Below are 14127 nucleotides of genomic sequence, written 5' to 3' on the forward strand. Positions count from 1 at the left end.
GGGCGGAGCCCGGCTCGCCGACTGGGGCGGGCGGAGACGCCGGCTCGTGGGTGGCTGCCACGTTACTGCAGCCTCATTGGCTCCGCAGCTCGCCGATACCCATCAATGGGAAGGGATCAGCGGAAGGCGGCACCGCCTCCAAGAGCCCAGGGATTGGGCTGCTGAAGAGACTACAAGCCCCAGCAGACAGAGCCCGTGGCCTGCCCCGCCTTTCTGGGAGTGGAAGTCGTTTGGCAGTTGGTGACCAATGCTTTAGGTTAGGAAGTCTGTGGATGGGGCAAGAAAACACTTGTCTTTGTCCGTGTGGGCCAGTCAAGGATTAGTCACCACCGAATTGGGTTTGAGTGTGATAACCTTAAAAAAACTCAGGGTACGTTTGTGCCTACTCACTGTATAACCGTCCCAGGTGGCTGAAATGGTAAAGAATCTTCTGCAATGCAGGAGACCTGGGTTCCATCCCTGGGTCGGGAGAATCCCCTGGAGAATGGAATGGCAGACACTCCAAGTATTCTTGGCTGAGGAATCCCATGGACAGAGGAGCCTGGCCCGCTGTTGCACGCTGAGAAAAATTGTTTACCAACCTAGTTTTCAAAGCAACCTTTCTCCACAAGAGGAACTAATGCTAAAATAGCCTAAAGGTAGCTTTCTTCCACCAGCAACCCCACCCCCCCCAACCCCCGACTTTTGGGGAAAGAATAAGCTTGATGGATACAGTGCTCTGAGTATGAAGTTTTTCTTTCATGATGACTTAAAAAATTTTTTTTTAATTTTTGACTGTGCTGGGTCTTCAGTGCTGCTCAGGCTTTTCTCTAGTTGTGGTTAGCGGGAGCTACTCTTACGGTGAGTGGGCTTCTCATTCTGGTAGTTCTCTTGTTGCGTTAAAGGGGCTCTAGGGCGTGCTGGCTTCAGTAGTTGAGGGTCCCACACTCTAGAGCACAGGCTCAGTAGTTGTGGCACATGGGCTTAGTTGCTTCTCAGATTTTCCCTGACCAGGGATTGAACCCATGTCTCCTGCATTGGCGGGCTTCCCTGGTGGCTCAGCTGGTGAAAGAATCTGCCTGCAATGCAGGAGACCTGGGTTCTATCCTTGGGTTGGGAAGATCCCCTGAGAGGGGAAAGGCTACCCACTCCAATATTCTGCCCTGGGGACTTCCACCGGCTGTATAGTTCATGGGGTCGCAAAGAGTTGGACATGACTGAGCGACTTTCGCTTTCACTCCTGCATTGGCAGGCGGATTCTTTACCATTGAGCCTCCAGGGAAGCCCTCTAATGATGATCTTACAGGTGTTTTTCATTAGTGAAGGACGACCATTTAAGTAGTATTGAGTAGTAATAGAAAAAACTGGAACCAGGCAATCTTGGCCAGATTGGTGGTGGTTTTGTGCTGAATATGCACTGGTGATTTTAGATTGTTACATAGTTACACCTCTGTCTGTATAGATGTTCCTCATTAGCAGAGGAGAATTACAAAGCTGCCATTTCCTAGTTGTTTCAGAGCAGATCTTAACTTCCTGGTATTCTAGCACTGAAGAACTACAGGGATACAGGAACTAGTAAGTGTTGAATGTCCAAATTCTTCCAGAAATGTTTATCTTTAAAGTGACGCACTGGCTAGGGCAATGTTCAACCCAAAAGAATGATGCAAGAATGTGAAAATATCAGGCATTATTTTCTTTCCTGGAGCCTTCAATCATATTGAAGTTAGTCCTAGCTGGATACTTAGTTACAAATGAACCAGGAGAGGTTAAAACCAAACCAACCAACCAAACAAAATTAGCCAAGAAAGGTAAGACATTTTATTTTACATACAAAAAGGGTGCAAACTGAGTCCTTTCCTCCCCAGACTGGAGAAGAGGTATACTTAAAGATCACATTTGTGTTTTCCATGGTGCCCTAGGAAATGGGCTACTCTGAGATAATATCAAGGCCCGTTTCCATTCACTTCAAAGAAGGCTACTTCCTCCGTAGAGGAGTTTTTACTAAATGGTGTACAAATCTCTCTCCTGGAGGAACCATTTCAAATACACCTGAAATTGACATTCATGTTTAAAAATACTACAAGTTTCATTTTCACAGCTGAGCTTTGCAGACCAGTGCCAGGGTTTATGAAACAATATTACGTATCTAAAATAAAAGGTAAAAAAAAAAAGGCATTTAACAATAATCACATCCACAATCAATTAAAACTGATTTCCACAGCTGATTTATACATTATCTAGTCTTAAACTGCAATCAACATCCTAACATCTCTTTAAAAGTACAATGGGCAAAGATGTCAGAAACAGACAAAATAATAATATAATAAATTAGAGCATGTATACATCCAATGGGAATTGAATCAACATTATTTTCCACGGGGGGGGGAGCTTATAATATTTTTGGTTTCATCTTGTTTTTTTTCCTGTTTACTCTTCTGCTTGATAAATGGGGCTCATTCCCAGAGCTTGCTGCTACACTAGAAACTCACTTGTTTCTTGTTTACTTCTGAAAATATTCAGGAACACATGGTCCAGCAGCCTGGGCTGTTTTTTTTTTTTTTTTTTAAGGTGGGCTGTGAGTCTTTATGGAAATGAAATGGACACAGATGAGCGCTGGCATATGCAAACACACACACACACACACACACGCATACAAATGCAACCACACACACCCATCTGTATAGTCCTTCCCTTCCCCCACCCCTCCCCCCCCAAGAAATGGCTCATCTTCCTGAGACATTCCTAACAGATTGATAAGCCTCTTAGAAAAGCTTTCGGTGTAAGGGCTGGCCTGGGATTTGGTCTGGAGCTCATGAAGGGGATCACTGAAAATGTCTCACCTGCTCTGAAAGAGGGGATATGCGGGAAAGAGGCAGTCAGGACAGCTGTCCTCTTGTGTGTTACTGGGACGACTGCATGGCATCCCCGCTTCTTACCATGGACGAAGGTGGTGATGGCACTGGGAAGATGATCATGAGGAGTACAAGAACACAGCAAAATAAATTCCGTCCACAGAACTGAGGTTCTTTTATAACATGGAGTTTGGTAACCAAACTAGAAATATACGGAGTACAACGTTCACTTTTTTCCTTTGTAATACAAGCTGAGCTACAAATACACATTGGAGTGGACTTCCTGCTTGCTTTTTTAAGGAAATATGTCAACTACTACTGTCTATATCCAGGGAACCTACTTACTATTTTGAATACAATGGAGAAACCTTTTGCACTCAGTCACCTGCAAAAGGAATTAGGAAAAACAGATTTTTAAGACTGCTTAATTGATCAAAGATTTCCAAGATTCCTTACTTGTGGCTAAAACACTGCTTAAGACACTGCAAACCCTCAAAAGGGCCATGGTTTCCTTATTCATAAACAAAATCACTCCCTTTCCCCACCAAAAAAAAAAAAAAATACAACCCACAGTTTTGATTCCTAGCAAACCATAAGGGGAAGACTGGGACTCACTGGCTGTCAGCCTCTAGGCAGGACCCTCCTGGAGCCCTGGAGTTGGCAAAAGCAAGAACCCCAGAGAAAAGTACCTGTTGTTCACATCAAACCAGATGGGGTACCAAGTCATCATGGCCCCCTAAAGGTTTCTGGAATTCATCTGCCCACCTTGGATCAATGGTGGGGATGGTGGCAGTGGCCTAGCAAAGGCAATGCTGGCTGTATGGCACTGCAAGCTCCTGATCTGAGAAATTCTAGCCCTAACATGGCTCTGACACTGGAGACAACATTGGCAAAGCAGTTCACTGAGAATGAAATCTGGTGTCAATATGGAAACAGAAGAGGTGACTGGGACACATGAGGCATATAGACATGCATTAAATGAAAGGTCAATGTCCTTAGAGGAGGTACTTTCTAGGCTGCCATGAAAGCACTTATTTTTGAAAACTGCAGGCCATGCGGCTCACTGGAAGAGGGACAGGTTGTCTTTTGCATAAAAAAAGGTTAAGGCTATGATCTTTAGTAACCACTCTGACATAATGTCACCCTCACTTATTTCTGACAACAAAAGTGGTTACTAACACTGAGAACCAACACTGAATATGTACTCCCAACGTACATGTCCAGTGAACTAAGTTGGAAGGTACTTTCGAGGCGATGGACACCTCTTCTGGCTAATGGCAGGGGCTATTTCTATCAACTTGGAGTTCACTGAGAATGAACAGGCAATCAACCCTTCTGGAAAACTCAGAATCCTGCTATCTGCTGTTGCCCCTGCATTCCAAAGTACAGCGGGGCTTTAATTGAAGGCCAACCTAGTCACCTGACTTTGTACCTTCCCAGACCCTGTTTCCTCTTGGACAGACCCCAAATGGCAGGAGCATGTTAATGAGGGCAGTTATGAGAATACTCTGCTGCTGGCACACGCTCCATCCTTGCGGAGCCATCTGGAGCGAGATCACTGGGCAACGCCAAGGGATGCACAGCAAGTGGTTGACCCTTATGTGCTCAGACTGCAGACACGGTCACGCTCTGATCACAAGGGGGGACCGTTTACATCTTGGCGGATTCCTGACCTGCTTGCCTCGATTTGTCCAGGATGCAATCTGAAAGACAGCAGGGCTTGGGAGAACCCCGGCTGTTGTTACTGCTTAATGCTAACTCAGCAACAACTCCATCAGTCCCAAAGAAGACCCCTAGGTATCACCGCTGTGAAGTGGGGGAAGTGCACGGACTATGGAGCAAGCTGATTTGGGTGGGCAGTAGGTGCAGGGAGTGCCCATGCCAGAGGACCTGGCCGAGAAATGGAGGTAAGCAACAACAGCAACAGGGCTGAGGAGGCAGCCCTGATGAGATGTGCTGATGGGGAGAGAGCTGATGGCCACAGTACTCCTTAGATGCTCTTTTTAAAAGATCACAATAGAATCTCTCAGGGGTCTGGAACTACCCTGGAGTGCCAATGGCCCTGGGAGGATCACCATTACTTGGCATGCCAGAAAAATTTGGGTGTTTCACTTTGTTATGAAAAATCAAGTATCTCATAAGAGATTTGTGGGAGGCTGAGGGTGAGAATAGTGCATTAGGAAGACCCCCCACAACTGCTCAGGCTCAGTCCCCCAAGAGCCAGCCTTTAAAACAAAGTTAAGACCCCCCCAAAAGTCATAAATCCAGCTTCAAGAGGGCCCGCCCTGCAGCCAAGCTGGGAACTACCCTTGCTTTCCTTGTGGAAGTGGGGAGGCATCTAGTGGAGTATGGAGGGCCTAGGATGCTCCAGACTTTGCCACTTGCCCTTGCCCTCCCTTGAGAAGCAGGCCTTTTCTATACTGGGATGTGGAAGGAAAAGATTCTGTACAGGAAGTTAGAGTTACGTAAATTGAGAAGTTACCCAAATGCCAAATGAGAAACTATCTAAGTTTCAGTGACAGTGCCTGAACCACCAGCTAATGTCAAGGAAGCAAACCCCAATATTCATAATTCTTGTGGGGAAAGGGTGTATCCCTGCATCTCCCAGCCATTCTGTTTTATTTACAGGAAAATTTCTTTTAAAAAATTAAAGATCACAATCTTTACATAAGCTAGGCAAATTTGAAGTCAATGAAGTGGTCTTTCCTAGCCAAGGCCCAGTGGAACACAAGTGAAGCCCAGTAACTGTTCCACTAAGATACTCAAGGGACCTGTCATGGAAAATATCAACTACCAGGAAGTAGGCCCACACCCTCCAGTCCAAAAGACAGCTCTACTCTTCAAGCCAGAGGCACTACTATGCTCCCCAAACCTCTGAACTAAGTCACCAGTCACTCTCCCCCATGGTTAGCTCTCTCTACCCCCAGATACAAGACCTCCTTCTCTGAGGGACTGAATCCTTTCTCCTCGATCATCTCTGGAATGAGAAATCACTACTTGGATAAGTCACTCAACTCAAATGAAAATCAAGATGAGGAGATGAACTCCACACATTGATGACTTTTCAAGCAGTGAATGAGGAACCGAGACCCTTCACGGCAGCATGTGTGTCTACAGCATGGGGGACGTGGAGCGTGGACGGGGGAGTACAGGCTCTAGACATGTGGCTGTCTTACCTAGAGATGACTTCATACCTTTCATTTCCGTCTCCTTTCCCCTGGAATTTTCCAGCACTAACCAGCCCGACCCTCCTGTTCACTCAGAGCCCCAGGTACTGAGTCCTAAGCCTGCTGCTGTGGGCCTGTTGGGAGATCTGCAGATGCTTGGTTTCTGGTCAGGCAGGCAGGCCAGCCCAAATGCTGTAACCCATCTACTGGGGCAGAGAGTACACACCAATTTTATTTCCTGGCCCCTGCGATGAGCCAAATCCTGAGGTTTCCTCTGGCAGTTGGAAGGCAGGATCACTTTCCTCCTTCTCGTCCACTAAGTGGCAATATGGTGGTGGCTGTTTCATCACTAATTCTGTCCCCCGAGTCACTAAAGAAGTCACATGGCTATCTAGTTGGAAGTCCCTGGCAGTGGAGGAAACAGATATTTCCGGTTTTGTTAAGCATCTCCTTCTCTGGGATGAACTGTCTCCTGGTCGCAGTCTGGCTTGGCCGGCTCCTCCCCACGTGCTGGAGAGCGAGGCTGTCCAAACTGCAGGCTGATGAGGTCAAGAGGCTCTAGGAGGGACATTCTTCAGCAGCCGAGAAGACGAATGAAAATTCAAGTATGTTTCCCTGCCAACCTGAGTGTTCACTCAGAAGGGCAGAGTTTGGCTCCTCCTCTTCCGGGTGCTGCGGACCCCGCCCTTTCCACGGAGAACGTCCTCTGGACCCATGTTCTCTCTGCATGGCTTGGCTGCTGGCCCCATCCCCCTCCAAACAGAAAAAAAGTAAAAAATCCCAATATAACCAGACACAATATGCATCTGCCATGGTTCTTTTTTGTGTTAAAACGACAACGAAAAAGAGGGGAAAAAAAAAAAAACAACTAAAAGTGCAATAAAGTCAGTCTTTTCCTTTGCTCAGAACAACTTGCAACGTTCTACTACTACTGTCTGGAGAACAGAGTTCGCTTGTCAAGAAAGCTGAGAGCGCCAACACGCAGGGACAGTAGACTGCATTTCTCACAGCTTGCGTGCTACAGTGTAACTTCACAAGAGGGATGGAGGGAGTAACCTGCACCCCGCGGCCAGCTGCGGGTGGAGGCTGCACAGGCACGGAGAGGGAGCTGCGCCAACACACCTGGTGGGCGGAGGTCCTCCTCCAGCTGGGCCTGCACCTTCCTCCCACCTTCTTGGCCACACCCCCAGCCTCTTAAACTCCTTCAGCAGACAAAGCCTTCAGCTCATTAGCTTGTGTGCTGGAGAGGGTGGAGGGTGGGGCAAGAACCAGGAGAAAACTAAGGGGTGGGAAGAGAATAGTAGTCCTTGAGTTTTTGTGAATGACACCTTCACTGTAAACAATAGGAAGGAGAGTCAACCAGGCTGCCCAGCGGGCAAGCAGTGGAGGACCTGCGGCTCTGGGACCTGCTCAGAGCCTTAGGCAGGTAGGTGTGGCCACTGACCCACTGGGCCCTGGCTGCCCACACTGGCTCCTTATGGGGGCATCTGTTTTCTTCTTTTTGGTTTGGATCTCCACCCTCCCCCCACAGAGGAGTCCCTTCCAATGAGAAATGGCAGGAGCTGCGGGTGCAATCGAGTCAGAGTCCCCAAGGCCTGAGGACTCCTGGGAGGCACTGGTCACTTGTGGCGCTGGGTGGTCTTCTTCCTTTTCCTCTTAAAGAAGCAGCAGCACCTGGAGCACAAGAAGATCACAAGTGAGCCTGCAGCTGCCCATGGCTTCCTGCCTGCCTCTGTGGACTGCACCCACCCAAAGGGCCGCCCACCATCTACGTTGCGCACACTGGAGGCAGTGGGCAGTGTCTGCCGGGAAAGCCAAAGGAAGCAGCTACTTTATTGCAAACCCTATCATCAAAGGGCTGCAGGCAGGGCAGGGCCCAGGCAGGCGTTTTTGAAAGGATGAAGAAGGCTTCTTTCCTAGTCTAACACCTCAACCTGCCATCTTTCTTTACACTGAACCAATGCTGGGGATCCTCAAAGCTGCACTGTTTGCCCCTTAATACAGAAGGCAAAATTATTTAATGCGACTTTAGTGGTCAGCAGGTATGGAAGCTAAACTAAGGCCAAACAAATGCCAAGAAAAGTATGACGTCTGGAACTCTAGGAGGCTCTTGCGATGCTACCAATGAAGGATTAAGGATTCTCTCTACCCTCCATCCCCGGCTCTGGTCAGCTACCTGGTGTAGGCAGAAGCCCTGACCCTAATAATTGGGGGAGCCCAGATCTCTTGACTGAAATCAGCACAGTCCACTCTTCATTTGGAGGATCAGTGACACAGTTCAGGAAGCAGCAGGTTGCATGGTCCTTCTCAGCCAGCTTTCTGAGGCTGTTGCTGGGCCAGGCTGGGTTCAAGGACTGACCCTGTTTAGCGTGGCGGGTTGGGCCTCATCCCTTCATAAGCCCTCCAAGTGCTGCCTCCTGAGTGACAGCCACAGCTCCACCACATCCCTGAGCTTGGGTAACCCCCCGCCCCAGGACTGCAGTCTTTGGAACTGGAAGTCGCTCTTGCTCAGGCAGTGACCACTCCAAAAAAGGGTGACGAGGGCTGTGGCACAGCTGGTACAAAAGACGTCCTTTCCAGGAGGCTGATGCATAAAAAATGAGAACACCAGGGGCAGAAAGTGGTGAGTGAGTCAAAGATGCCCGATGATGGAGGGTAGAGAAGCTGGAAGTGTAACTCTGGATTGCTGGATCCTTGAAAGAAAAGCTTTTCTCAGAAACTGTCTTTGGCTCTTTTGCCTAATCCTTTTGGGTTTAACATCAAAAGTATTCACAAAGAAATAAAGAGCTGTTGCTTACTTCCCTAAGCACCTAAGTCCTCCGATGTAGCTCAGATTCCCTCCTTTTTCAGTCAGACCCATTGGTATTCCCTTACCCAATGGACTAGTTATTAAAAATTTGGATAAAGTGTCTTCCTAGAATGCAGAAATTGGTGTTTACACAGAAAAATGATGGGCTTTAACCATATCTGAATGAATTAAACATGGAGATGTTGGAAGCAGGTGCTTAAGAAAGGCTTTAAAAAAAAACACTTTTTGAACAATTTTTTAAAAATACTGTTTTGTTTAAAAAAATTTTTTATTTATTTATTTTGGGCATGCTGGATCTTTGTTACTGCCTGAGGGCTTTTCCTAGTTGCAGTGGGCAGGCTTCTCATTTTGGTGGCAACTCTTGTGCCTCGTAGGCTCTAGGGCTTCAGTAGTTGTGTTGCACGAGCTTAGCTGCCCTGTGGCATGTGGAATCTTCCCAGATCAGGATCGAACCTGTCTGTGTCCCCTGCATTGGCAGGGAGAGTCTTAACCATTGGAGCACCAGGAAAGTCCATAAGAGAGTCTTAAAAAAGATTTTCTAAGAGTATGATGACACACGTGATGTACTATTAATGGGTGGCAATAGTCATTAAACAAAGTGTCCTTTGTATTTAGAGACTGCATAATTTCCTTTAAATAAAAATGACCAACACTTTTGATTATTTTCAGTCTGTAATGGAATATCCTTGGGGAAGGATTAAAAAAGAAAAAGGTCTTTTTTTTGTACATATGCTTTAGAAAACAGACATTTTTCAAGGTGAATGTCCAGAAATTATTAACTAAGGTGAATGAAATCTCATGGGAGCACCAATACTCCATTCCCTGGTGACCATGATTTTCAGAGGGATCACTAACATTTAAGTCAATTTCTATTATTCTTTTTGGAGAGTGCTAAGATAATGATTTTGTGTTTTTAAGTAAGAACAATCATTAAAAAGTTCAAAATACTATACTGTTTTGGTCCAATTCAAATGATAGAATTTTTCTTTCACCTCCTCCAGGGCAAGTCATAAAAATTAGTATCTACTGATAAGCATATCATAACCTGATGTGCAAAGCTGAATTCACCTGACTGGAGGAGAGTATAAGCTGTGGTGTAGAGCTTTAGATTAATTTTTGTTAGTTACTTATAGTTAGAACTTCAGCAGTAGCAGAAGCTTTTAATAATTTTCTACCCATGAGGAAATGGTCTCTGCAATCTACTCTTTGACTCTTTGGTTTCTGTGGGGACTACCAGCAATAGGACTTGTAAAACTTTGTCAGACACCAGACCAGTCCACTGACTGACTCCATACAGATGTCTTATTCTCAGAAGAGGATGAAAGACAAGTGATGAACCCTTCTTGGGTTTTGGGTTTTCTTCCAGCTGATTCTTTGATTCGCTCTTCCTTCAGCTATTCCTGTATTATGCTTCTCTGCTGTACTGGTACACCCTTCCTTTGCTCTAATGCTAGGTTTAAGCCGCACAGTATCCATCAAGTCTTCCTTAACCATCCCTGTTGACACTGACCTCTCAAGGGACAATAACATGTGGCCTTTCAAGCATGTATGTCTTACCTCTCCAGGCAGATTGCACCTAAGCTCTTTGGGGAAGGCCTTGGGACCCCCTAGAGTTCCAAACATAGAGTAGACGAGCACACGATAGGCCCTCTGCAGTTAGGATCGTGTGACTGACATCTCACAGGAAAGTATCGACCATGACAATGTCAGATTACACAGACACATGTCTGGTAAACAAATAGGCCAAATGTACCCCTTGCTATTGCAATACTACAAATTCTATCTCCACCAAACCCAACTGTCATCTTCAATACACCCTGCCACTGGGGAAACCCTGCAGGCAACTTGGCTTAGACTGGTAAAAACTGGTGCCCAACCCAGTCACTGAAGACAGTAGAAACAAGGCAGAACAGAGTCCAGCAGACTGTAACCACCACACAGAATATGATCCCATGCGTGCAGACAATGTGGGGGGGATTCCAGACCGCAACAGACCACAGCTCACAAGCACTTGGAAAGTCAAGGCCGTGTCCAGGGAGAGAGGTGGGAAGGGCACTCTGTCTTCCAGCAAGAATGTGCCTCAGCCAACATAGAATCTTTAGGGCTTCCCCTTTAGTACACCTCATGCTGTAACTAAAAATGCATTCAAGGAACCTTTTCTGAGGGTGCAAACAAGAGGCCCCAATATCTCATTAGTCAAGTCAGTCCATGGCCCACTAAATGCTTATAAGAAGGGAAAAGGAGAGAAAAGCAGGAAAAAAAAAAAAGACAGTAAATGAAAAACAAACAAAAAACTCAAAACGGCAACAAAATGTCCATCTTTCCCCTAAGAAGTAGTTCTCTTACTCAGAGAGAATCATATTCTACAGATGGAAAAACCAGCTAAACCAAAAAAAAAAGTCATAGATTTTTCCAAAGCTGCTAATTTCAAGGTTAAGAGACCAAGCCACAGAATGTGAGATTATCTGGCGATGACTGTTGTGAGGAGTAACTAACTAGATTCTGATTATACAACTGATATAGTAACTCAGTCTTCTTACCTCTGTCCCTCTCTGTCTGATAATATCTGGCTGTGTTAATTTCAGAAAAAAAATCTGCTCAGCTGAAAATCAAGAGATAATTTTGGATACTGTGGGATACTGTTTTGACAGGAAGAGGCAGCAGTGTGGTGGGTTTGAAAGGAGAGAGGGAACAGATGAATTCCCAGGTACAGGCCTGCCCATCACCACCTTGTGGATCTAGTGCCCCGGCCTGGGTGGGGACAGCACAAGGTGGCATACGGAAGCCATTCAGTGTTCCTGAGGCATTTTGTTTGGCTTTGCCAATCCCAACCTAGCCTGGTCCACTCCCCGAGCATGTGAACTGGAGAGAGGGACTCACCACAGGTTGAGCATTTTCAGGCAGCTACAGAGTGTGTGAAGAGAAAAACACAGAAAGGAAGAGAGAGAAAGAGAGATATTAGTCCACAGAGGTGAGAGGAAAGCGACTCCCTGTGAGCCATGCAAACATGCAGTATGTGTCTGTGTTTAGGTTCTTCCTCGGTCAAGGCAGGGTGAGTAGGCCCAGGCCACCTGGTCCCCACACTGAAGTGGAGGGGGTAGGGGAAGGTGCCCGACAGAAGCGTCAGGTGGGAGCTGGGGCTCAGTGAGGTCTAAGGCAAAACTGAAACAGCTGGTGGGAGCCTCAAGAGTGGGCTTTCCTGGGCAACTTCCAGAAAGGGAGCAGGAGAAAGGGCATATGATCCTGCTTGTATGAATCCAAACAGGCACAAGGCCGAGTCATTCTGATTCCCGCGTCACGTCATACCATGCAATTTGTTAAGCTGATCTCCCAAATATTCTGAGGGAAAGAGAAGTCCCTGGCCTTTCTGTAAGACCAACATACATGCCTGACCAAAAAGGCCAGCAGTTAGCTCTTCCTCTAGAGGGGAAAACAGGCTTAAGAGACACTTTATCCTATTAGGAGAGAACAAGCAGGGTCACTGCTGCTCTGGATTAAGTTATAACTGCCAGAAAAGGGCCTAAATCCCATTCTTGTTAATTCTCAGGGGAAATGAGGTCCACATGTGCCAAGTTGTAGCTAAAGTCAGTGGATAACCAAAAACTCCTGTGTTCTTACAAAAGTCAACCTAAAAGCTGCCTTGCCTCACTACCCTTTCAATCACACTTAAACAAGGATGTGTCCTAGAGCGAAATGTAAGATAGACATTCATTTTGTTTATAGTACAAAGAAACAAGACCCTGCTCTTTCCTCCTTTACAGGAAGCAAGCTGGGTGAGGAACCCAGAATCAAAAGCTTGGACGTGAAGGTTTCACACTGTTTGCTCAGGACCCTCGTGGAATCTTAATCTAAAAGCAACAGCCCCCTCTTCTTCCACAAGCAGGTTGCATGGACAAATGGCGTCACAGCTGTGTGCACTGAGAAGTGGTGTGGGAGTCTTGTGCTTCCCTAGCTGTGACTTCTTCCCATGAAATCGATCAGGCAGGTGGACACATGGCTCCCCCCACTACTCCCCTCATACATAAAAAGCCACAAAGAAAAACACACGGCTGTGCCCTGACAGTTCTCTGGGCAAGATGGATTGGCAGCTCATGAAATCACTGGGGAAATCAGCACACAACATGTCCTAAGCCAGGCTTTTGGATGACATTTGGTCAAATACGATTGCTCCCCTCTGGTTTCCACACCTTTCAGAAGGCTCGAACCTGGCAGAGGTCCTTTTTGCTGAATGGGGAGGCTTTAAACGCTCTTTATGTCCTGGAATTTAGATTATGTCAGAACAGAACATACCAGATTGAAATCTCTTTGTGCGAATGGTCCCCTATCTTTTACACAGAACACAAACACCACACTCACATATACAATTAGTGTACACATTTACCAAAATGAAATGAAATAAACTGGTTCAAAGATAAATCTGTACAGGGCATATTATAAGACTAAAGCCCATTCTATCCTGGTGTTCAGAGCACAGTAGTAAATCCAGAGCTCACCTAGCCTTCAGAGTAATAGCCACAGCAGTGGATTGGGAGTGAGGTGGGAGGGGAGGAATGGTGCAGCCACCTTTCGGCTCAGACAATGCCAACCTCAGCTATGCATCTGAATCACCTCAGGCCATATCCCTGATAAATGAAACCAGCATCTCTGGAGCCAGGATTCAGGCACTTGTATTTTCTGACGTGGCCCAGGAGACTCAAAGGCGCAGCCAAGGTTGAGGGCTCAGAAACCACACTGTATATCTGGAAGAATGAAGTTCTGTTGTGGGAAATACTGAGTACCATGAAAACTTCCAAAGTCCCTGAGAATAGGGAGCATGTTTCCTTACTGAAAATGGTCTCCTCCTGACTTTAAACCCCTCCTTTGCCCTCCCTGTATATGAGGGCCTTACTTTCACCAGGAGAGGGCTATCTGAAGCTACCTACAGTGAGCAGGGACTCAGCAAAAGAGTCCAAGTCTTTTTGTCTCTTTGTGTGAATAGCCCCCTATCTACTGGGTAGGAATCCTCAAGCCCTGGCTTCTAAAGGAAAGGGCCTTTGAAAGCAAAGTGAGTTCATCACAGAGATGGGCGGCAGAGCACAGGAATGGGCAGGGGAACAACCATGCAAAGTTGTACTGACATCTAGAAGGAAGAATGCAGACCTTGATTAGACTCTTACTGCCTCCTACAGAGGCACAAACATCTTCCGGCTGGTACTTTGGCTATCTGGAGGCTCAAAAGATCATTTAAGGCACAGTATCATTATAGATATGTTGCCTGCTTCTGAGAACGAGATATGGGAACAGCCTGCATGTTCTCAAGCTTATAAGAAAAGTCATCCAT

The 14127-nt window shown here is 46.5% G+C and overlaps 1 protein-coding gene across 5 annotated transcripts in view; it reads right to left on the reverse strand.

Annotated features, from left to right (window-relative positions):
* Nucleotides 1–1774: 1774 nt before the first annotated feature.
* CSNK1G1 (casein kinase 1 gamma 1) overlaps nucleotides 1775–14127 on the reverse strand; it is a 152764-nt gene continuing 140411 nt past the window's right edge. For 3 of the 5 annotated variants that reach the window (XM_025295764.3, XM_025295769.3, XM_025295766.3), the window contains one exon: nucleotides 1775–7672. In XM_025295764.3, coding sequence (XP_025151549.1) covers nucleotides 7618–7672 — 55 coding nt within the window. In that variant the 3' untranslated portion in view covers nucleotides 1775–7617. The remainder of the gene's footprint in view (nucleotides 7673–14127) is intronic. The other 2 variants (XR_003112342.3, XR_003112349.3) reach the window with 2 other exon arrangements.

Source organism: Bubalus bubalis, chromosome 11 (genome assembly GCF_019923935.1).
Source record: "Bubalus bubalis isolate 160015118507 breed Murrah chromosome 11, NDDB_SH_1, whole genome shotgun sequence".
Taxonomy (NCBI): domain Eukaryota; kingdom Metazoa; phylum Chordata; class Mammalia; order Artiodactyla; family Bovidae; genus Bubalus; species Bubalus bubalis.